Source organism: Cervus elaphus, chromosome 18 (genome assembly GCF_910594005.1).
Source record: "Cervus elaphus chromosome 18, mCerEla1.1, whole genome shotgun sequence".
In the NCBI taxonomy this organism is placed as follows: Eukaryota; Metazoa; Chordata; class Mammalia; order Artiodactyla; family Cervidae; genus Cervus; species Cervus elaphus.
The window spans coordinates 93705051-93729811 of record NC_057832.1 but is presented as its reverse complement, the minus strand read 5'-3'; the positions used below and the strand labels follow the sequence as shown (position 1 = coordinate 93729811).

General features: G+C 40.3%; 1 protein-coding gene across 24 annotated transcripts in view; it reads left to right on the top strand.

Moving 5' to 3' along the window:
* The window catches only part of CADPS2 (calcium dependent secretion activator 2), a 571224-nt gene that overhangs the window by 155900 nt on the left and 390563 nt on the right, over positions 1-24761 (top strand). The window contains exon 3 of one of the 24 annotated variants that reach the window (XM_043872604.1): positions 22053-23159. The exons of the other annotated variants lie outside the window; for them this stretch is intronic. Within the exon in view, the coding sequence (XP_043728539.1) occupies positions 22053-22976 (924 nt within the window). The 3' untranslated portion in view covers positions 22977-23159. Of the gene's footprint in view, positions 1-22052; positions 23160-24761 lie in introns of those variants that run through there. 24 annotated transcript variants of the gene reach the window in all.

Below are 24761 nucleotides of genomic sequence, written 5' to 3'. Positions count from 1 at the left end.
GGGAGCTTGACTCGCACTGTCAGTTTCTTCCAGAGAAACTGGGAATGGCTGCCTTAGCTTCGCAGTTGCTGCTGCTGCTTAGTCACTTCAGTCGTGTCCGACTCTATGTGACCCTATGGACCGCAGCCTGCCAGGCTCCTCTGTCCATGGAATTCTCTAGGCAGGAATACTGGAGTGGGTTGCCATGCCCTCCTTGAGGGGATCTTCCCAACCCAGGGACTGAACCCGGTCTCCTCCACTGTAGGCAGATTCTTCCCCACTGAGCCACCAGGGAAGCCCTAGCAGCTTCACAATACCAGCAGTCAGTTTCATATCATTCCTTTTCTTCTACCCACTTCTTTCCCTGACATTATGCCTTGTCCTTTAATATCTATTTAAAAAATAAATACAGTTGCTTAACAGTTGATTTGTGAAAACTGAGAGTCTTTTAAGTCTCTTTTGCTTTGTTTTTTGTAATTACCTTTCTTAAATTAAAAAGTACCACCCAAGGGTCTTAGTTTTTTGTGTATGCTGAAATAGAGGGACAAGGGCTGGTAGGTTTGCATTTAAATATTTTGGTGTCAGCTTTTTGTTAGCACTTTACTTTGGGATGGAAAGATTTACTGTTCATATTCCAAGGGCTGTTTGACCTGTCAAAATTTATTTTAAACTTTGGGGAAAAAATACCATGAAAAAGGGTGTTTTTTTCAGAGTAAATTGATGATCGCTAAGTAAACCAGGATTGGCATCCTGTGTCAGGAGGGTATGAAGAAAGGTCAGTGCGTTCACACTTGAAATCCAGTAACCGGTAATGAGAAGTGAGGGTTTAAATTTTCGTGCAGCTCTGCAGATCACATTGTGTTTGTTATTTTTGATATTAGCCATCTTGTTTCACATCACATTTTCTTAAATTCTAAGGATGGCATTTCAAATTAAGTATTTGAAAATGTCTGAGATTCCTGTTTCTATTTAGGGTAGCGTGGCTTTTTGCTGCCTGCCTGTGTTTTGTAGACTTGCCTGCGTTCTTGACACTGTCCATTTCGTGAAGACCTGATCTATAGATTGTAGAAATTTGTTGTTTGAGATAGCTCATGAAATCTTGTTGGAGCATTTCTTTCTCCTTTCTTCGCGTATTTTCAGGAGAAATTGAGATTTTTTTTTCCCCAAGCCCATGGAGTGAATTTTTGTGGCTCAGGACACGTTTTAGTCCTTTGTTAACTAAATCTCTTCTTCTGCATCTGTGTTTTTATATAAGGGTATTCTGTCTTTACAGTGGATCATGGGTTAGTCGACATAGTACAGATTTCAAGTTTGGCTGACAACATGGAAGTTTAATCCAAGCCAGGTCACCACAAAAGGCAGAAGCCCTTCGTTGTCTTGTTCTGTAATCCTCAATCTTACTTCTTTGTCTCATTCTGTAATCCTCAAATCCAGTGGGCAGATGCTCAAGTGTGGGTCTCCATATAGCCAAGGTAGGGTTTACCATATGTGTGGTGCATATTTCAGTGCTGTGCTAGAAGCCTTTCTGACACCATGATTCAGGAAGTTTCGACATACCTGGCCCTTCATAGACTCTTGGTTCTTTGAATAAATTCAGAGCACAGTGGTATCCTCCTTCAGGGAAAGTGCAAGGTTGCTGTTTCCAGGATCTTTTCTGAGCAATCACACTTCTGCTTCCTGATGAATAAGCTGTTTGGTCACAGATTACATCTTATAAGATTACTTTCATTAAAAGGGGAAATGCTCTTTAACTTTAAATGTCTTCAAGAAGTTGCTTAGTTTCATTTATTTTAAATTTTCTTGTGTCCATAAGGTTAAGTAAAATTTCTTTGAAGAACTGTATTAGGCAAATGATATTTTATATGGATTTTTATTTTTTTTTTGGTATCAAAAGTTCTTTCTAATTTTAGAATTAAATTTTTCGTTTGTTACTTTGAGCATTGTTCAGTTTATAAAAGTTTTCAGGGTACATAGGTAAATATTCCTTTTTCCTTTCCTTGACCCTGAAAGAATTATGAGATTTTTTGCTTATTTAAATGTCACTGTTAAGTATCTGGTGGCTCAGACAGTAAAGAATCTGCCTGCAATGCAGCAGAGATACAGGTTCGATCCCTGGGTCAGGAAGGTCCTCTGTAGAAGGGAATGGCTACCCTCTCCAGTATTCTTGCCTGGAGAACTCCTTGGACAGAAGAGCCTGGTGGGCTGTAGTCCATGGGGTTGCAAAGAGTAGGACGTGGCTGAACGACTAACACTTCACTCAAGTCAAAGATACTTATTCTGCTTTTTTTTCTGTTGAACTTCTGTCTTTAAAGATTTTTGTCTTATCTTTGGTTTCAGAGGTAAAATCTTGAGAGGAACCATATGTACCCTTGTTAGCATAGTCCCAGTGGGTGCTGGACTCACCTTTTATATTTAAAGGTGTATATTTAAAGCTTGTCTCTCACATAGCCATAAAAATGTTTAGAGTCTTGAAAATAAACAGGTAAAATATGCAAGACTGTGATTATCTCAGATAGTCATTGATCCTCTGTCCTTAGTACAGTTTTGGTTTAGCTTATATAATATTCACCTTCAGAATACTTGTTGAAAGACCCATTTTCATTTGGTACCCCCATAAAACACGCTAAGACATAGTCCTGAATATTTACCATTTTGCAGTTGAAACAACTCTTTTTTTTTTTTGTCACTGGAGGAACTCCTAGAATGGAGAATCTTGTTTTCTTAAAGAAGTGCCCCTCTTTTGCATCCAAATCCTGGTTTGAGATGGGAGTTTTAGTTAAAAGTGATTGAGCTAGAGAGGTAAGAATTGGTGTCCTGAAGTACAGCTATTTCTTAAAAGTGTAAGCTGTTCCGTAGGTGCCTACTATTTTTAGCTGAAAGAATAATGTCATATTTGTATGCATGTGTACCATAAACTTTCAACCATCCCTTCTGTGTGAGAGGCTTGTGGTACCCTCCAGGTATAAGCGTTATCCCTTGCTCTTAAGGAAGGTGATGGTCTCTTAAGGATTAAGGCACATTCCCTACATTCTAGCCATGGTGTGAGGAGGGACCAAGATGAGTGCTACAAGAGGAACAAGAAGAGTTTCAGAGATAAAGTGATGAATTGCAGTATACAGCTGATGTTCTTAACCTGGATGGAATTCAGGAAATCTGTGAACTCAGAAGGGAAAACATGACAGCTTTAATTTTCACTAGCCTCTGACTGAAATTTAGCATAATCTTAGAATTAGGAATATAAGCAGTTAACCAGAGTAGTTCTAGCAGTGTCTGTTGGCTTTATCATCAATCAAAGTATGTATATTTTGGTATCACGAATTTTATTGCAGCTGTCTCGAAATACTGTTTATGTACATGAACTCCACTGAAACTGGTAGTCTTAAATCCCCTATTACATCTTGCTAATGACTTTTGAAAGATGCACATAAATTGCTACAGCACAAATTTGTTTTTAAAAATATTTTTATAACTGCAGTAAAACTGTTTTCCTTCATAATCCTATGAATTACTTTTATGCTGTTAAAAGCATTATTCCCAGAAGGTAGTCATAGACTTTACCAAAATGCTAAAAATTTCATGCTACAGAAATGGTTAGCTATCTCTGACTTAAAGGACCTGTGAAGGCTTCATCATAAAGGAGATGAGTTTAAACACAAGGGGGAAACAAGCAGGACAAAATTGTTTCTGTGTTGGAATTCCAACTCTAACACTTTTCATCTGTGAGACTCTGGAACTTGATCTTGTTGTTAGTCGCTAAGTTGTGTCCTACTCTTTGTGACCCCATGGATTGTAGCCTGCCAGGCTCCTCTGTCCATAGGATTCTCCAGTCAAGAATACTGGAGTGGGTTGCCATTTCCTTCTCCAGGGGATCTTCCCAGCCCACGGATTGAACCTGAATCTCCTGCATTGCAGGGAGGTTCTTCACCACTGAGTGACCAGGGAACTTGATATTGCTGCTCTTCATTTTCTTCATTTTTAGTACAGATGATAATGTGCCTACTTCTCAGGATTGTTTATTAAACCAATTAATGAATTTAGGTTGCTAAGCACAATGCTGAATGTGAACTGCTATTATTATGTGGCTTCTCCAATGGCCTTGAATCTCTACATGTTTTGATGAAGCAGTAAGTGATGATTTTTTCTGCTTTTGTGATGTATTTGTCACACTGGAGTATATTTAATCCTCTATAAATTGCTGAGATTAAGATTTAAGCTTGACAACTTAGTTCGCTGTTCTAAAAGTTTCTGTCATATAGAGAAATTTAATTTCCTTCCTAGCTTACCTTTGTTTCTCGTAAAATTATGTGCAGGTCTGATAGTGTATCATGGACAGAAGATATTATGCTAGTGAATATGTAGGGGCATTCAAAGGGAAGGGATTAAATATACTTAACCTTTGTTCCAGGCATACTGGGAAGGGAGAAGGGAGACCAGCCTTCCTCTTTCTCCCTGTGCCCGGTAGCCTTTGTTTTTTTTTAAAATTGGCTCCTTTTCATAGTTTGGTGCACTCACAGGATAGGCTAGGTGTGAACCTGGCCTTTCTTCTTTGGATAGCAGAGGAGGATGATGGTTCTAGCAAGTAAGAGAGCAGAGAAGAAGGGCTGTGTTAGGGGGCTTGCAACTTGCTCCCCTCCATGCAGAGTTCCACACACCCATCAGGCTGGCGCCTTCTCTCCTCGACTCCCTTGTCCCTACTCTTCCTTCTGCCTCCCTTTCTTCCTTTCCCTTCCTCTTCCTCCCCTGCTTTGCAGAACTCTTAGCATACAGACTGACCCCTTGGGTCGCCATGAAGTGGCCGGTTGTGGAGGCTGCTTCCTCCTGCACTTGAATCCCAACTTGCTCATGACTAGCAGGAGTACAAAGAGAGCTGAGAGTCTGCATAACGTGGAGAGATTGATATTTTTATTTGTCCTTTTCATGGCTCTTCAAAGTTGGGTACATTTGTAATGGCATAAGGTAACCTTTCCTGAAAGGTTTATTATTGAAATAATAATTGGCAAGTGATCATAAACACATATGTTGCAGGCTTGGAGAAAGCAGAAGAGAGTCTACCATGACCTGAGATTGTTTTCCTCTGATTGAGAAACAGGTTCGTTTCATTGTCTCTGTTCCCTGTTACACCAGACCAGCTGGCAGAGTTCTTGGTCCCTGCATCCTCTGAGAAGGCGTCCATGGTCACTGCATCAGCCTCTCTGCTCAGCACTGTTTTCTCCCTAAGCGTTGTGTTGTGATGCTCAGATTATACACATACGGTTAAGTTCCTTGTGAACATTTAGACCTTTGTGTCTTAGCCCATTCAGGCTGCTTTAACAAATCATCAAATTGGGTGACTTATAAAAAAACAGATTTCTCAGTTCTGGATTCTGGGAAGTCCAGGATCCTGGTTCTGGTGGATGCAGTGTGGTGTCGGGTGAGGACCTGTTTCCTGGCTCATAGACGGCAGCTGCCCACTGTGTCCTGGCATGGCTGCAGGGCTAGGGAGCTGCATGGAGGCTTTTTGACAAGCGCTCTGATACTGTTTGTGAGGGCTCTACTCTCATGACCTAAGCACCTCCAGATACCCTACGACTCTCACTTTAGGATGTCAACCTTTGAATCCTGGAAGTACCCAAATACATTCCAGTACCTTGTGTCATTCAACTTCCTCATATATACTTAACTAGCAAGTGATGGGGGGCAGGGAATGTGATTACCTGAATATGCTATACACATCTTGCTTTTCATTATTCTGTGACTTTTTTCAAAGGCTCCTGCCTTACTTCACTGTGTATGACAGTTTCTAGGTCCATCTGCATCTCTCTGAAAGGCACAACTTAGTTCCTTTTTATGGCTGAATAATATTCCATTGTTTATATGTGTCACAGAGAAAAATAAATATTGTATATTCATATGTATATATAGAGAGAATCTAAAAAAATTACACAGATGAACCTGTTTGCAAAGTACAAGTAGAGTCATAGACATAGAGAACAAATGTATGGACACACGGGGGGAAGGGGGACGGAATTAATTGGGGGATTAGGATTGACATGTATACACTACGACTGTGTATAAAATACATCACTAGTGAGAGCCTGCTGTGTAACAGAGGGAACTCTGCAGTGCTCCGTGGTGACTTAATGGGACGGAAATCCGAAAAGGGGGAGCATGTCTATATGTATGGCTTCCCTGGTGCCTCAGCTGGTAAAGAATCTGCCTGCAGTGCAAGCGACCCAGGTTCCATCTCTGGGTCAGGAAGATCCCCTGGAGAAGGAAATGGCAATGCAGTCCAATATTCTTGCCTGGAGAATTCCATGGACAGAGGAGCCTGGTGGGCTGCAGCCCACGGGGTCTCAAAGAGTTGGGCACAACTGAGCAACTAGCACTAACTAGGTGTATGTATAATTGATTCACTTTGCTGTACAACAGAGACTAACACAACATTTTAAAGAAGATACACTACAACAGAAGTTAAAAATAAGTGTTCCTGCCATCTACTCCATCTGTCCTGAAAGACTGAGCTCGCTGGCTACATCCTCCGGGTAACTTGCCTTAGTCCCCCCCTCCCTGCTCTCTCCACCTCTCCCTCATTCTTCCCCCATCCTTCTCTCTCCTTCCACACCCCTTCCTTCCTCCTCCCTTTTCGCTTCCTTCTTTTCACCTTCCGCCCCTCTTTACCTTCTCCCCTTACTCCCCCCTCACCATGAAATGTCTAGCTACGTAGAAATGTAATGGAGAGTGTTGATAGGAAGTGCTTCGAGTAGTTAGATTAAAAAGGTAATGGTAGGACTTCTCTGTGGTGTAATAGATCAAAGTAATTGCTGGGATTTTTTATTATTATTGTTTATTTTTATTGAAGTGTAGTTGATGTGCAATTGAGATTTTCTTTTAAACAGCGTTTAGCCAGCTGCTGAATATAGTTGTTTTATTTGCAGGAGGGGAGAGAAGGAAAAAGCCCTCAAGTTAGTAGTGTCCAAGTATCAATGTACAGCCAAACTGATTCGGAATGCTATCAGTAATACACAGCAGAATTAAAATTCTGTCCCACTGAATGCCTACCAAAAAAAAAGAGTAATGGTTGAATTGCTTAATGACAGTCACATCAACTGCACATACTAAGTTTCTATTTAGCAAACACTAAATATTATCTTTTTTTAAAGTAAAAAATGTGGGGTATACTGCCGTGGTGAGATAATGAAGTAGTATTTTAGTATGTTCTGCCCGGTAATTTTACTGCATGGGGAAAATGATTATGCCCTCTGCAGGGCATTCTTAAATTTAAGGCCTGTTTAGCTAAGAGATGGAAAGCTGAGAAAGATTGCAGTTGCCAGATGTTCTGTAAGATTTTCTACAGTAGACAGTCATTTCCTCTCCCCAATCTTAAACCACTTCATTATTACTATTAACTTTTAGATATGAAAATTATTACCTTTTCATTTCCAAGATAAAGTTCTGGTGGAAAATCTGAGCAGTATTATCTGTAAAGTGTTTGTATGTATGTGTGTGTGAGTTGCTTAGTCACGTCCAACTATTTGCAACCCCATAGACTGTAGCCCACCGGGCGCTTCCATCCATGAGATTCTCCAGGCAAGAACACGAGTGGTTTGCCATTTCATGTTTGTAGGTAATATTTATCAGGAGAAAAAGGTTCTGATTTTTAAATGTTAATGTGACTTATTTTTGTAAAATTTTATGTGGTCTTACTCATTTAATATTTTTTTATTCAAAATTTAAATCTTGTTGGTGAGAACTATTTATGGGCTGTTTTTATGCCTTTGTACCTTCAATTTACACATTTTTGAAGTTGCCAGACTATTCAGGCATTGCTACTAGATATCTGTCATTCTCGCCTGCATGGAGGGACAAAACTGAGTAAAGGAGAAAAGTGTTTAATTGGGTTCTGACAAACCTGTTTGGGAAATTGATGCAAAATGGTAAAAAGTGATAGGTTATGCCAAATACGGGCTTCCCAGGTTGCACAGTGGTACAGAACCCACCTGCCAATGCAGAAGATGTGAATTCAGTCCCTGGGTCAGGAAGATCCCCTCGGGTAGGAAATGGCAATGCACTCCAGTATTCTTGCCTGGGAATTCCACAGACGGAGGAGCCTGGTGGGCTGCATTTCATGGGGTTGCAGAGAGTCGGACACGACTGAGCTCTCCTGCATGAAGTAATGCCAGATATGAGAATATGGTTGGGATCAGTCATATCTGAGTTCAGAAGTGTGAATGTATAGAGTAGATAGTATTGGGAAAGATTATTTGTACTATGTAATGGGGCTTGTTTTGCCAGTTAGCTACACAGTTTCCTTAAGTGGCAAATTTTGTTGATATATTGAAGGTCAGGTCCAATACATATGTTACAGAGATTGTCAATATTTGAACCATTATTTTCTGTTCTGGTATGGTGAAGGCATGTGCATATTCCACGTAAAGACTCAACTCCATTTTACTTCCTTTGGGCCCTAAATGATTATAAATAGACTCACACTATTACAGGTCAGGTTTTTGACCTCAAATGAGTTTGCTGCAAACTTTTGGGGGAAAAAACCATTCTTAGGGCTTCTCATGTTGAATTGTGCATAGAAGACTGTGGCCCTTTGTAAAATCTAGGGGAGCCCAATCATATGTTTTTATTAGAAGTTTCTATTAAGACCAGGGCAGACTTTAAGCTTCAGTGGTAACTTACTAAGAGCAGAACATGTGGAACTTTTATTTTAAAACTTTGTACTGTGGTTGGTTTTTACAGTCATACAGCTTGCTTGCTTTCTCTCACAGATTGTGTTCATTTTTAAGCCTTAGATGCTGGAGAATTTTGACCACAGCAGATGATTATAGCTGGTTTTGTCCTTGGGAAAGCAACTCTTTTTTTAGATGCAGGACCAGCACTGGACTCCAGATCTTGAAAGGAGCATGAACTCTGTGAATTGCAGGTGGGCCGTGCAGTTAACCTTGGTCCACAGGCATGGAAGGACACTGGCATTTTCCTTGGAATGGGTGTGTGGAAAAGACCCTGATGCTGGAAAAGATTGAGGGCAGGAGGAGAAGGGAATGACAGAGGATGAGGTAGTTAGATGGCATCACCAACTTTAGGTGATGAGTTTGAACAACTCAAGGTTTGTTCAAGCATGAATTTGAACCAACTCCAGGAGATAGTGAAGGACAGGGAGGCCTGCCATGCTACAGTCCATGGATTCTCAAAGAGTTGGACACAACTTTAGTGACTGAACAACAAGTTGTGTGGAAGAGAATCCTTTCCTATCTTCTAGGTGTCAGCAGAACAATATCTGCTGCTTTGAAATTGCAAGGAACAGAAATCTCCTGTGACTTGTTAAGGAGCCAAACCTGATTCACGGGGCTTGTCCAAAAGTTCAAATCACCCCTCACCAGTTTGGCTCAGGAGAGAGAAACCGCCAGCAGGAAGAGTTATGAGGACTGACCAGTCCTCAGTAGCAGTCATGGGCAGTCCAGTAATGTTCTTTCACTTAAGAGTGATGTCCAGTCACTAGAGAGAACTCCTAGGCTATTCAGCACTGGAGAGATGAAAGGTTAAGAGGTTTGGTATATGGTGGAAGAGAGCAAGAACCTCAGATAAAACATAGTAACAGGGGCAGTCACCCTTGTAAGGAAGGAAGTGCAGTCTCTTGCCATTTCAGAGGAGAGGGTGTGTACTGGTTCATCGACCACCCAGACTTGGTAAATTCATGGTGCCAAAATTAGCCTCTTGATGGGAGTGTTTAGGTTCACAGATCATGAATTCAGAACAATCCGGTGAACTGACCAGCATCTTGGGAAAGCCAAAAGCAAGGCTGTTGGTTTACCTTTTTAAACTTACACTCTTCAGTCTTTGCTGTAGTGTTTGCTGAATAGACCGTTGTCTGAGATAGCTATTGCTGTCTTAACTGGGGTGTTCACCAACTTAGGAGAAGTGAAAAGACATAAAATAGAAACTTTTAGAAAGTAAAGAAACAGAATTACTTAAAGAATCCGTTACATGAGAAGACTTACTGAGACAAATGCTACCAAGATCAATGGAAAAAAATGTACAAATAAACACAATTAGGAATATAAAATGAAAATTAACTACAGAGAGAATAATTTAAAAATTGTAAAATTATTTTGAATAATGCTGTGCCATAGTCTAGGAAACTTAAACGATTGACCCAAGAAGAAATAGAAAACCTGAACTGTTATCCATTAAGATAGTGAAGTGATAATCCAGTCTGTTCTACCAAAAGAGACTAGGCTCAAATAGTTTTAGCAAACCTTCAAGGAAAGATAATTTCTAAGAGTTGTTTCAGAAATTAGGAAGAGAAGGCTTGTGTGAAGCTAGTACATCTTTGCAAATAACCAAATTTGGAAACTGTAATAATAAAAAACTAAAGACCAGTCTCATTTTATGTGGGTACATGTGTGTGTTAGTTGCTTAGTCGTGTCTGACTCTTTGAGATACCAAGGACTGTAGCCTGCCAGGCTCCTCTGTCCCTGGAATTTTCCAGGCAAGAACACTAGAGTGGATTGCCATTTCCTTCTTCAGGGGATCTTCCTGACCCATGGATCAAACCCAAGTCTCCTGCATTGGAGGCAGATACTTTACTGTCTGAGTCACAGAAAAGCCTGTGACTGCATGAATCCTTAATAAAACATTAAATTTCAATGATATACATCAGGATGAAGTATGTTTTATCCTATGAGTGTGTGAATGATTCAGTATTAGAAAAACTTAATATCACCGATAACGTTAAGAAGTAAAAGAGAAAAATCGTATCATTTTATTAATGTAACAAAAATGGCCTCCCTATTCCTTTGGAAACACCAATGTTGAAATTAGGCCAATTTTAATAACCCCTATGCTTCCCTGATAGCTCAGTTGGTAAAGAGTCCTCCTGCAATGTGGGAGACCTGGGTTCAATCCCTGGTTTGGGAAGATCCCCTGGAGAAGGAAAAGGCTACCCACTCCAGTATTCTGACACCTGTACAGTCCATGGTGTCAAAGAGTCGGACACGACTGAGTGACTTTCACTTCACTTCACTTCACAGTAGTCTCTAAGTATTCAAGTGAAAGGAAGAGTTACCCACTGCTCACTTTAAATCAAAACAAGTTGTGATTAAGCTTAATGAGGAAGGCATATTGAAAACCAGGATAGGCCAAAAGCTGGACTCTTGAGCCAAACAGTTGGCTAAGTTGTGAATTCAAATAAAAAGTTCATGAAGAGTATCAAAAGTGCTACTCCAGTGTATCACTCATTCTTGTGAAGGATGAGAAAGCAAAACAGCCTTGCTGACAGGAGAAAGGGTAAGTGGTCTGGACAGAAGATCAAACTACCCACAACATCCCCTTAAGCCAAGACCTAATCCAGAAATAGGTCCTAACTCTCTTCAATTCAGTGAGGGCTAGGAGGGGTGAGGAAGTTGCAGAAGAAAAGGTTGAAGCTAGCAGAGATTGGTTCATGCGGATAAAGGAAAGAAGCCATCCCCTTAACAACAGTGCCAGGTGAAAGCAGCAAGTGCCGATGTAGAAGCTACAGCAGATCCATTCATTATCCTAGCTAGAGACCGAATCTCTAAGATAATGAAGGTGGTTACACTAAACAACACATCTTCAACAAAGTACAGCAGCCTTATGTCAGAAGGTGATGCTATCTAGGACTTTCATAGCTAGAGAGGAGAAGTCAGTGCCTGGATTTAGAGAACCACCTGGATCTCTTGTTAGGACTAATGCAGCTGGTGACTTTCAGTTGAAGCTCATGTTCATTTACCGTTCTGAAAATCCCAGGTCCTTAAGAATTATGCTAAATCTACTCTGCTTGTGCTCCGTAAAAATGGCATGACAAAGCCTGAATGACAACACATGTGTTTACAACATGGTTTACTGAGTATTTTAAGCCTAATGTTGAGACCTACTGCTCAGAAAATTCCTTTCAAGATTCTAACTGCTCACTGATAGTGCACCTGATCGCCCAGAAGCTTTAAGAATATATTACAAAATGTTTTCACACTTGCTAACACAACATCCATTCTTCAGTCCATGGATAAGAGAGATGGAGCAAAATCAAGTCAAAAACTTAAGTCATCTAGCAACAACTCAAAAGTTGTAAAGAAGAAAGGAATGGTGAATTCCATCTCCCCTTTTTATACTTATACTTCATATACTTTATACTTTATTTGCTTTATATATATAGGTTAAGAGGTTGCCACATGTATTTTTGGATAGACTGTATGACTTTTCCTCTTGAGTTATATGAAATGAGTCATATAGTTTTCCTGCCTGTATAACCTGTTAGTATAATCTGTATCAAATGAAAAAAATCATGCCTGGAGAGCTAATCAAATTCTTCTCTTAATCTTGTTTTTATGGGAGGCTTGTGGGTGTGAAGGAGCAAAAACTATTTTTCTGAAGTTGGCATATACATTAAGATGATAATATTCACAATCCAGCTATATTTGCATGTATCCTTTATGAGTCATGAAATACTTTCTGTAATGGGCAGTCACTTATTAGTTGTTTAGCTGGAGATATTAACAGGCACAAAAATAGATCAGTAGTTGTTATATATGGAAAAAATGATACTGAATGTTTTATGTCAAAAGAGACTTCATTAGAATTAAAGGATTGTGAAAATCCTTTAAAGACCCTATCATCATTCTTATCTTATAAAATAAGTGAATTTAGACTATAATGTGAAGATGGTGATAGTGGTGGTAACACATATCAGACTGTATATTGAACTGAACAGTGTTCTAAATGCCTTAGGTACTGTACATTTTTTTCATTTAATCCTCACAGGAGTTCTAAAAGGTGGGTGCTGCTGCTTTCCCTGTTTGACAAGTAAAGAAGCCAGGGCACATAAGTTCAAGTAATCTGTTCAAGGTCGCAGAACTAGTATTAAGGACAGGATTCAAATCCAGAAAGCTTGGCTTCAGAATTAACTAAACCTGTGTATTTAACTAAACCTGAAACTTCCCGCATAGCTCAGTCGGTAAAGAATCTGCCTGCAATGCAGGAGACCTGGGTTTGATTCCTGGGTCAGGAAGATCCCCTAGAGAAGGAAATGGCAACCCACTCCAGTATTCTTGCCTGGAGAATCCCATGGACTGAGGAGCCTGGCAGGCTACAGTCCATGGGGTCACAAGATTCGGACACTACTTAGTGACTAAACCACCACATATGAAATGTAACAATTCCTATTCATGTTAAAACTAATGAGACCTATTTAATACTATGAAATGTGATATGTTGGCGACGGACAGGGAGGCCTGGCATGCTGAGGTTCATGGTGTCGCAAAGAGTCGGACACGACTGAGCAATTGAACTGAATGTGATATGAAACAAAGACTTGTTTTTAAATATAATAATATCACAGCTCCATGAGCTTCATGAACCTGAGTCAAAGAAGCTTTGTGATCAGATGTGCCATTTGGGCTTCTTTATCATCAACTGCATGAAATACACTAGGGAAGGTGGTACCTTAGCGTAGGGTATCTGGGCTGTGTGTGAACACACTGCTCCATCTGTGGGCAGGATTCTTCCTTTCATACCTCTCTGCCACTTAGTTTACATTACTTATTTGTCACATCAGAGTTCTTGAGTGAGGTGTAACCTTGACTTCATCTTTGAATTCCTGGGTACACAGAAACAATTGATTCATGAATATATTAAAAAAAGTTGTGTTTTTTTTTCTCTCCATGCTGTGTAGCTTGTGGGATCTGGGTTCCCTAAGATCCTACAGTGGAGGTGCTGAGTCCTAACCACTGGACCACCAGGGAATTCCCCCAAATTGGGTTTGTTTTTTTTTTTTATCACTGCTCTAGTATCCAGAACTGTGCACATAAGTCGGTTCTTGATAAATATTTGCATGAATGAATGAAAGAATAATGTAGATATTGACTAGATGGTTCTTGGATTGTCTTCCTGGAGTGTATGTAAAGAACAGGCAATGCCAAGCTCTTATGTCAGAGAATCACTTTTACTATGAACAATCAAATCAGTAATTGATTTTATACAAATCAATGTGCTAGGCTCTGAAGGAAGCCAAACAAATATAATAAAATCCTACCCTCAAAGAACTTAGAATTGAGAATCAAAAAAGCCTTTATTAGAGGGAAGAGTAAATTAATGTTTTCAACACCTGCATAAAAATATACCCAGACAGTATATAACTTCCTAAGAAAGGATGTAGAAAAATGAAGAAAATACTGTTTATTTCTTTAGAATGTAGCTAGCACTTATTTTTACTTTAAAAAGTACATATGTTGTATATACTGGTAAGCATAAATGCAAAACTTTTTAATGATAAAAAGCCAGAGACAGTTCAGAGTAGAAAGAATATAGTTTGTATTGGGTTAGGTGGTTTCCGGGTTTGCAGGATCTAAGTCTGTATTGAGCTGGGAAGAGAAGGTCTATGGGTTGTTGAGATAGTTGCACTTAGAAACTTTCTGCTTTAACTGTTACTACTGATAGGATAATAGGGCCTTCTCTGAAGTACCAAAATGAACAAAATATGGTACTTTTCTTTATATAGTATCTATTTGGCTTACGACCTGATACATATTTATATAAGTATATGTGTGTGTGTGTGTATCTTGATATACAAAAGATAATTAAAGGAGCATTTAAAAATTTGTAGGGTCCAGTTGCTTATATATTAGAAATAATCGTTACTTTATGGCTGTATATTACTCCCTTTTTGTATCATTTTTTCAGATTCAGAGATGTGGATGGAATCTATTTTTGACTTTTGGAGAGAAAATGTGAGACAGATGGCCTCTGATCCTGTGATATTAAATAAGCCTTGTTCTGGACAACTGTTGTCAAAGTAATCCCTAGCGAAGGGAAGGCATGTCAAATCGTTGCCTGTTCTATTTTTTTTTTTTTTAATGGATGACTGTATAATACAGAGGTTGCCAAAAGCTGCTGATACATCTTAATATTTTGAAGAATAAGGGCTTGAAAAGTCCAACATTTGTTGGGTACCTTGAGCAAATTGCAGTGTGTTGGTGTTGGGACACGGTGGGGGAAACAGAGTTTACAGGAATAAGAGGACACTGCCCCTCTTGAGACATTCTACATCCAAAGTATAGCCATACATAAAGCATCTAATTACACTATGTAACACATAGCAAAATTAAATGATTGTCAAGTAGTTGCAGAAAGAATATGCTTAGTCTCTCAGTCATGTCTGACTCTTTGTGACCCCACCACGTTCCTCTGTCCATGGGGACTCTCCAGGCAAGAATACTGGAGTGGGTTGCCATGGCCTCCTCCAGGAGATCTTCCCAACCCAGGCTTCGAACCCAGGTCTCCTGCATTGCAGGTGGATGCCTTACGTCTGAGCCATCAAGGAATAGTGGAGTGGGTAGCCTATCCCTTCTCTAGGGGAACTTCCAGACCCAGGAATTGAACTGGGGTCTTCTGCATTGCAGGTGGATTCTTTACCAGCTGAGCTACCTGGGAAGCCCACAGAAAGAATAGGAGCAGGATATTTCAACTGGGGTGACTGCAAAAAAGATGGGGATCATCTCGTTTTGTTTTGACATTGATTGATTCATTCATTTTGGCTGTATTGAGTCTTAGTTGCAGCATGTGGGTTCTTCATTATGGCGTATGGGATCTTTTGTTACAGCACAAGGACACTCTAGTTGTGGCATGCAGACTTTAGAGCACTGGCTTAGTAGTTGTAGCTCATGGGCTTAGTTGCTCCGAAGCTTGTGGGATCTTAGTTCCCTGACCAGGGATGGAACCTATGTTCCCTGCATTGCAAGGAGGATTCTTAACCTCTGGACCACCAGGGAAGTCCCTGGGGTCAGTCTTGAAGGATGAGAAAGTGTTCTTAAAAACAGGAAAAGAGCCTTCATCAAATTGGGAATGGGGACAGGACCCTTTTATTGAACTCCCACCATGCTAGCTGTGTGCTTGATGAAGTACAAAGAGATGTGAAATGGATCGTCTGATACTCAGCGCGGCCAGGAGAGGCAGGCATTACTCCCCCATCCCACACATGAGACAGCCGAGTCTCAGGGTGACTTAGCTTACGCAGCTGGTACATGGCAAAGATGGGGTTTCCTGGCAGATCTGTTAAACGTAGCCTTGTGCTTTAGTACAATTTCTGCTAGTGTGATGACTCTATTGCTGTTTTTATCCTTCTCTGCTGCCTCCCAGGAGGGATTAAATTCCCTAATGAAAAAGTAAGGGTTTGTGACCTGTGAATTGGAAAAACTTAAGGGATCTAAGGGGGAAAATCCTCTTAATCACCATTGCCTTGCTATTTCTGACTGCTGAGAGCTCACTCTGAGTTAACCGCACTCCGGAGGACTGGTCTTAGGAAGACAAAGCTTATACAGATCTTTGATGACCAATTGCAGCCTAAGAAGGTCTCCAGTCTTCTTCATGTTTATAGGGCAACTTTGAAATGACAGAGCTCCAAAAGCAGGCTCCTCATCCTCAGTGATTCTTAACTACAGGGGCAAAATCATCTGTGAGTAGAACAGGGCAAGTTCTTGTGGTTATTCAAAAGATTCTGTACTCGCCCCCCACCGCTTTGAGTATATTGCCTCTTCTCCACCCCTTTGAGCAAAAATCCAGTCTAAATGATTGAGTTAATATTAAAATGTATTTTTCCCCCCTAGGCTCAGAGAAAGATAACAATACCACCAATTACTGTCCTTAATCCTTAATCTTGTTCTTAAGGATGTTCAGCTCCTTTTTCTGCTCTCTTAATGCACAGGCTGTGGTGTGAGGCTTTTCCCCCAATTACTTTCCAAACTACTAGTAATGTGTTTCTCTCTGTTGATTGTCATTCTGTCTTCTAACTTAGTAGATTGATTGAGAAGGAAAAGTTGTTCTCAATTTGGTGTTCAAATGTTTTAATTCAGAATGTGGAAGAAAGTATAATTTATGTAGGTTGTTGTCTGCCTGTTAAAGTATAAAGGAGTTTGGTTATATTCCAAATGCTCATTTATCTTAGCATTCAGATATGGCCATGAGAAATTCTGTTTTATGAGTGTTCAATCTATAGAAGAATTAAAGGTTAACCACGTTGTGCGTATTTAACTATGCTGCTGCTTGAACTAAATGATCACCTTTACAGAGATAAAATTAACTGGATCAGCCTTATTGTGTGAGTAATATTACAGGTTAGAATTTGGAGGATAAGACACTGGCAATTTAATTAACCTTCATTGAGAACCTATGATGTGCCAGAAGCTGAGTATTGAAAGAATGAGAATAAGATTTAGTCCCATACCATGAGATTAACAGAGCAGAGCATTTTGTAGAGGGAACTATATCAGTTGCTATCTAAAAACTCAATGTAAGGGCAGTGATTTTTTCACTTTTAATTGGAGAATTACTGCTTTACAATTTTGGTTTCTGCCATACAACAATATGAATCAGTGTACATGTGTCCCCTGCTTCTTGAACCTCCCTGCCCTCCCAACGCACCCCCTCCCCATCAGAGAGCGCCGGACTGAGCTCCCTATGTGACACAGCAGCTTCCCACCAGCTGTCTGTTCGACACGCGGTAGTTTTTTGTGTCGGTGCTACTGTCTCAATCCATCCCACCCTCTCCGTCTCCCGGGGTGTCCACAAATCTGTTCTCTATGTCTGCATCTCTGTTCAAGGGCAGTATTTTTTTATAAACTATTTTTTAAAAGGTCAGTGTCTGTCACTGCTCAGGAGTCTAGATGGGCTCAGCAATTGGTCTCAGCTGGATTCGGTCACATTTGTGCCATCACCTCAGTGTTAGGGAGACATCCCTGCTCATCTTGGGTGTTCGCACATATTTGTCCATCTGTGGGTTGACTTAGGTCGCCTCAGGTGGTACGCTTGTGCCCTCCTGCATCAGGCTAGCCTTCTGTGCTGGAGGACAGCAGGATTTCAAGAGGGAAGGGAGGGAGCACAAAGCCTTCAGAGGCTTAGGCTTGGAACTGGCACATCATCACATGTGTGCCAGTCTGTTCGCCAACTTGAGTCGCCAGTCTATCCGGCTTCAAGAGGTGTAGAAATAAATTCCACCTCCTGATGAAGGACCTGGCAAGTCACATATTAAAGGACATCATCAGGAGGGAAGTACTTAGGCCCATTTTGTAATTAGAGTTCCTACTGTAGGTACAGTTTCATAAAAGGAACAAAAAGTCTGTCTAAGGTCTTCATATAATGAGTGCTGCCATAGGAGCCCAGGAAGCTATAAGCCCTTTGAGTTGAAGAAGCATATATTTCAGGACTGATAATAGTGGAAAATGAGGTTGAATTGAAGGAGAGAGGACCAGGCTGGAGAAGTGTCTGTTGGTGTTTCTTGAAGCTTGGATGTTATCCTTTGGATAGAGGGAGCCATCTAAGGCTTTAGACAAATAGGAATGCCATCGTGAACTTCATTACTGTTTTTGTAGGTTTCTCTGGCAACAGAACGAATTCAAGGTGAGCAAAATATTGCTGGAGATGAGATGCTGTTGCCAAATTCTAGACTGTGGAATGATGATGATGAAGACAGTGAAAAGTACCCACTCACATGTGGTAAAGCTGACCATGTTGATCATTCTTTCGAACAAACCCCTTTGAGGCAGGGTGTTGTGTTAGGTGTTTGAGAAACGCTAGTGAGAATCCCCTTTCTCTAATGTTATAAAGGCTTCTTGGAGCTTTGGGCTCCTGGGAGCTCTTAGACAAGTTACCCTTTTCTCATGCATCTCACTGTTCGGAGTGCAGACTATAGAGAAGAATCCTGGCTGACATAGCGAAGAAGTGATGGCTAGTGAGATGGTAATTTAAAATGTCTGTTTTGGCTGTTCTTTCTTTCTGATATATTTAGTTACCAGAGCTTTTAGTGATATTGAAAGTTATTATATTGTTTAATATAAAGAATAATGAGTGAGGCGTTTCTGTTGTTTGGTCACCAAGTTGCGTCCGATTCTTTGTGACCCCATGCACTGCAGCACGCCAGGCCTCTGTCCCACACCATCTCCCGGAGTTTGCCCAAGTTTCCAGTGAATGAGGAGCAGGAGTAGGAGTAAATTTTGTAACTTTCACACATCTGTATCTGCCCCCTAGTATAGTGTGTGACTGTCAAGGTAATTCAAAAGCTCATATATTATTTTTTAAATTTGCTGTATTCCATTTTAGCATATTCAGAGCTCTTTTATGGGTTCAGAAATAAGTGTAAAATGTATTTGTATGTGAAAATTTTTTAATTGCATGTGTCTGAGAGAATATGCAGCAGTAGTGATTAATTTATGGGAGAAAGTTTGAAAAAAATGTAAGGATTTACCAATTTGCAATCAAATGTAATAACATCTTAAACTAATTTTGCCATTAGAATTCTTTAGAAATAAAAATACCTCTTTCAGAAAGTATTTATCACTAGCCTTACTTGCTTTTTCTTGTTCTCAGTCTTCGTGGATTCAGTATTCTGTTCCTGCTAAATCTCATTATGATGCATTTAATTACTCACAGAAACCCTATCCAGTTGTTATTCTCAAGATTAAAGGCAAATCCAGTGTGTTTTGTGGATTCCTAGAGATCTCTAATAATACCTGGATAAAGCAACTTGTGAGGTAGTTTATTGAAGCTTCTTCAGTATCCTCTGCATTTGGAGATACATTCACACAGTATTGCCCAGATAATATTTAGCTATTTTTCTTAGCAAAGTCGAGATTTCTGGATGTTTGAGCATTCTTGAGAGGTTGATGAATAGCGGAGGGATAGAGATCAGGCGATTTCTCTCCACCAGCTTAATGAAAATTACAACCTTCTTGAACTTAATTGGAACCTAGAAATTAGGATATATACATGCATGTACCTAACTGGCGTATAACTGTTTTCTGCCACCTAGATGATGACCCCCTGAGAACAGCACGGTGCCGTGTCCCTGGTGACATAGGCTCTGGCTCATATCAGTACCTTCCTTGTGTATAGTGAATATTATGTTTATCGTGGTTAGTGGTTATGTAGGTATAATTCCGTTGGGTAAATCTCAGGAACTTTGTTTACCTGCTTACCTTCCAATTTGTACCCGTTCCCTTTGGTGGCAGGACGCTAACTCCATGTTCCCTCCTGCCATGTGCTCAATCAGGGGAGGGGTTTTCCCTTAGCAGGCTAAATCATGGTTAACCTGAGCCAAACATGATAATTCTACCCTAATTACCAGTGGGTCCATTCAATGTGCATTTTCTAAAGCACTGCTACCCAAGGAGATGTTGAAGGAAGTCTAGTTATGTTTCTGGAAAATAAAATTGCCTTGCTCTTCTATGGAGAGATGTGAGAACAGTCTCTCTGTGCCTCTGAATGTGATCAGTCATTCTTCCCGTTGAAACCTGGAACAACAGTAGCTGGCCTGGGGATAATGCAATGAGCCTGTAGATGAGAAAAATCAACTTACTATACTTAGAGGTAGGGTGGCAAAGTGGAAGGGCAGGCAGGGATATTTGGAGCATGGGATGAACCAACCTTTGTATATTTCAGTCTCCTTTGGTTGAACTTTGTAGGCAGGCTAATGAAAGCCTCTTTAATTCTTGGATGTTAAAAAGATAGAAAGGTTAGATATTGAATAAAGGGTCTAACAGAGAGTAACATCAGTCATCTGTTTTCCACTCCTCCCCCCACCCCCACTGCCCAACTTCCCTTCTTTCGTGTTCAGACATCCTGGCCCCAGGATAGAAGACCCCTGCATATGGTCCTGATAAAATGGATGCAGTTTTGAATCAGGCTTCATGGGATCATAGGCACTTGTGCAAGTGTCTGCTATTTCTATCTCAAAGAGATCAGGAAATGGAGACAGGCTGGGGACTCCTCCTTATTGGATGTATTGCCAATTATAAACTTCATGATAAGAGCTCAGACCTGATTTCTCGGGGACAAGTGAATTTGGGGACGAGCCCTCCCTCCCAAGGCTGTTATCGACATTTTGGGTCAGGTAATTACTTCCTGCTCAGAGCTGTTTTGTGCATGGTAGAATATCCAGCAGTATCCCCCTAGTTCTCTCCCACTGTGACAATCCAGAGTGTCTCCGGAAACAGCCAAATATTTCTTGGGAGACAAAATTATCCCCCACTTGAGAACTGCTATGTTGGGGGTAAAAAATTGTTTCTTACAGGTGCGTTTGTCCTAAGAGAGGGAGGAAGTTCTGGCTGCCGTTTGTTGCCTAAGCAATTCATCGTACAATGAGAAAGAGACAATGAATTATTAATACTAAGTTTTTCAAGTTGGTCTTTTCAACCATATGAAGAGCCTTTAGATTTGAGATGTTTTGAGCTAAAATATAGTTACTGCTTAAATTCCTTCAGCTTTCAAGATCAACAACTGATCTTTAGCAAGCTAAATTGCATTGTTTTTAAAATCCTGTCTTCAGTTGTTATATAATTGCATGTTTAACAAAAGCCTCTGATACGATGATAACCGTCCTCTTGGTAAGGCTTCATTTTGTCAGTGTTGATAAATGTCAGTTTACATTCCCCTCATGTTGAATCTTTAGACCTGGGATGAGCATTTAATGTTGGAAGACAGAGGGAATGATTCGTTTCCGCTTCCCATGGACTGACTGGCATATTGGGGAGTATGAAACCATACCTGAGAACTGATGACTGGCCAGAAACGTGCACTTGTATATGAATGATTTCTGTTTTGCCTCACAGATGGGAAAACAATGAGGAAAAAGTGTTTAGGCAGCTTTTCAGTCTATCCAGAACTAGGAAAGAAACTCAGGTATTTAAAAAATTATCTGTTTTTTGCTTTAGAGTTTATTCACATTAGCATATGTTATGAGTCATGACTGTCTAACTTTTTGGCCAATAGGATTTCAGTATGCAGTGCATTCATATAAACTCTCGGATTGGCTTAACTGGCTCTGATGTCACAATTTCCCCCATTAGGAAGTCACAGTTTTCTTGAAATCACATTGTGCTAATGACAAATTCTGTTATTCTGTTTCATTATGAGAAAGATAATCTACCAAAAATAAAAATGCTGGAAGGAGCAAGATATCTTTGATCCATGCAGACCTTTTCCATTCCTGTGCTTTATTTATCTCCTACCAACCCTTGAAGCTAACTTCCTTACTTTCTTCTACCACGGATGCTACTGTATTTTTCACGTTTGTCTGTTAATAGGCAAGTGAAGGAATGAGCCTACTTAGAATTACTTCTTCAGCTCACAATTCTGCTTCATCTCGACTGTGGAGGCTTGGCATCTTTCTACTACTAAGCCTTCCTGACTCAAAAGGAAAAGCCATTTGGACAGCCCACCTGAATATAACCTTTCAGGTAGGAAATCGCCTCATATCAGAATTGGGAGAGAGTGGAGTGTTCGGGAATCATTCTCCTCTGGAAAGGGTGTCTGGTGTGGTGGTACTTCCCGAAGGATGGAATCAGAATGCTTGTAACCCTATGACCAACTTCAGCAGGCCTGGGCAAGCAGACCCTTGGCTGGCCCTCATTGAACGGGGTGGCTGTACCTTCACACACAAAATCAACGTGGCCGCAGAGAAGGGAGCAAACGGGGTGATCATCTATAACTACCCAGGTACAGGCAACAAGGTATTCCCCATGTCTCACCAGGGAACGGAAAATATAGTTGCTGTGATGATAGGCAACCTGAAAGGCATGGAACTGTTGCACTTGATTCAGAAAGGAGTCTATGTGAAGATCATCATTGAAGTGGGCAGAATGCACATGCCCTGGCTGAGCCATTACGTCATGTCTCTGTTCACCTTCCTGACTGCCACCGCGGCCTATCTGTTCCTGTACTGTGCCTGGAGACCGCGAGGGCCCAACTCCTCCACCAGGAGGCGAAGGCAGCTAAAGGCAGATGTGCGGAAGGCCATTGGGAAGCTTCAGCTGCGAGTGCTCCAAGAAGGGGACAAGGAGCTAGAGCCAGATGAAGACAATTGTGTTGTTTGCTTCGATATTTACAAGCCTCAAGATGTAGTACGTATTTTAACATGCAAACATATTTTCCACAAGGCGTGCATCGACCCTTGGCTTTTAGCCCATAGGACATGCCCCATGTGCAAGTGTGACATTCTGCAAACGTAAGAAACCCAGAGCATCTCCTGAAGATGTAACTGAGTCTTTCCAGTGGTTAAAGTTAAGATGAGTTCTCTCTTAGCACTTTATGTAGGGAGAAAATTCAACTGCAACTTCTCTACACAAGTACTAAAGAGGGTGAAATTTGTGTGTTTTAAAAATAAAACTCCGTCTCATGTCCAGCTATTTGAACTTGTTGTTTTTCTAGTGTTTCGATATACATTTTTGTCCTTATCTAAGTAAGGACTTTAGCATATATTAAGCCTTGATTTTCAAATTACAATGATTGTGATATTGATGCCATGGAGAATTAGTCATAATATTTTAAAGTTTCTTTATACTAATTTTTATACTTTGCTTCCGTATGTTTAATTTTTGGTATCTAATAATACTTCTGTTCAGTAAACTTAATTATAGACTGAGATGTTGATTTAATTTTCCACAGTTAATTTTATTAATACCCAGGAAATCTGGTTGCCAAATCTACTGACTGGGAAGGAAATGTGTTCTGAATAATTATTTTAGATGCTAGAACTTTTATGTATCTAAAAATATTTTAAATTATAGGCCTCATTTAGGGCAGCATTATATATTTTAAAACATTCACCTTTGTTTGCCAGAGCCCTTTAAATCCTAGCATAATGTATCAACTATGGTTGTAGGTTTTCCTTCTCGAATTGACTCTAGGAAATACTAAATGGTAGTATGCCTTTATTTGGGACATTTTGAACATATAGACCTACAGCAGAAGTAAAATTTTGTTCAGTTGCTTTTCAAAATTGTATCTCTTACCTTTTTTTTTTTTTTCTGGTAGATACCTGTGTAACAGTAAGAGGCCTAAAGATGTGGGTTTTGTTGCTTTGATGAAAATCTGGATAATATGCAAAAGCATTGATGTCCAACTCAGGTGGCACTCTGTGAGTCAACACACTGTGTACCTCACTGTCTGTTTTGAAGAGTGTGTGTGTGCAAATCAGATTATCAGCCTTTGGGAAAGAACACGGACCTCTGTGAGCTGAAGCTGTCGCATCAGTGTTTTTCTTTTAATGCTGCTTTTTGATGGGCCCATAGAAATCTTCTTTCCTTTGTCTTTCCCACTTCACGTTGTCATGATGCTAATTGATATTTCAGAAGAATACACTAGCCTCTGTAGCTCTGGCAAGACGAAACCTGAAGTATCTCTTAGTATCCAATGCATAGAGCTCAGAGACACTTATGTACAAGGTCAGAGTTGTTGGCTTTGGCTTCCTAGCTGGTAAATAAGAACCACTGGGGAATTCTCCCAAGAAAGCGTATGGCAGTTCCAGTGAGTGCCCATGCCTGTTAGTTCACATGTCATTCTTTTGGCTTTGAAGTTATATTGTGCTTTTGGCCTAAGTGTAGCAAAAATACAGGCAGAACTAAGTGTATGTGGGGTCTTCCACCAAGGATGTTTGCTGATTTAGGCAAACATTTTGTTAAAAGATTCTATGACCTTTAACAGTCACTGATGTCAGTGGTTAAATTTAAGTGAGGACCTCAAAGTTTGTCTTTCTAAAATCTATAGCTGCATTTTCGTTCAGAGTAAACTGTGGTAAACTAATATTGCTATATTTAATCTTTTTCCCTACACTTGTCCTCCTCTTTCCTCAAAATGTTGTTAAGCTACTAACAGATGTCAAGGTCTGCAGAGAAATGACATTGGTCTTTTCTGTGTTTAGTGCTGCCAAAAGTGAGGGTAGTGAGGCTGAAGAAATTGAATGGGATACCCTGCTTTTAAAAATTAAAACCAAATGGATCCAACAAACTTCTGAC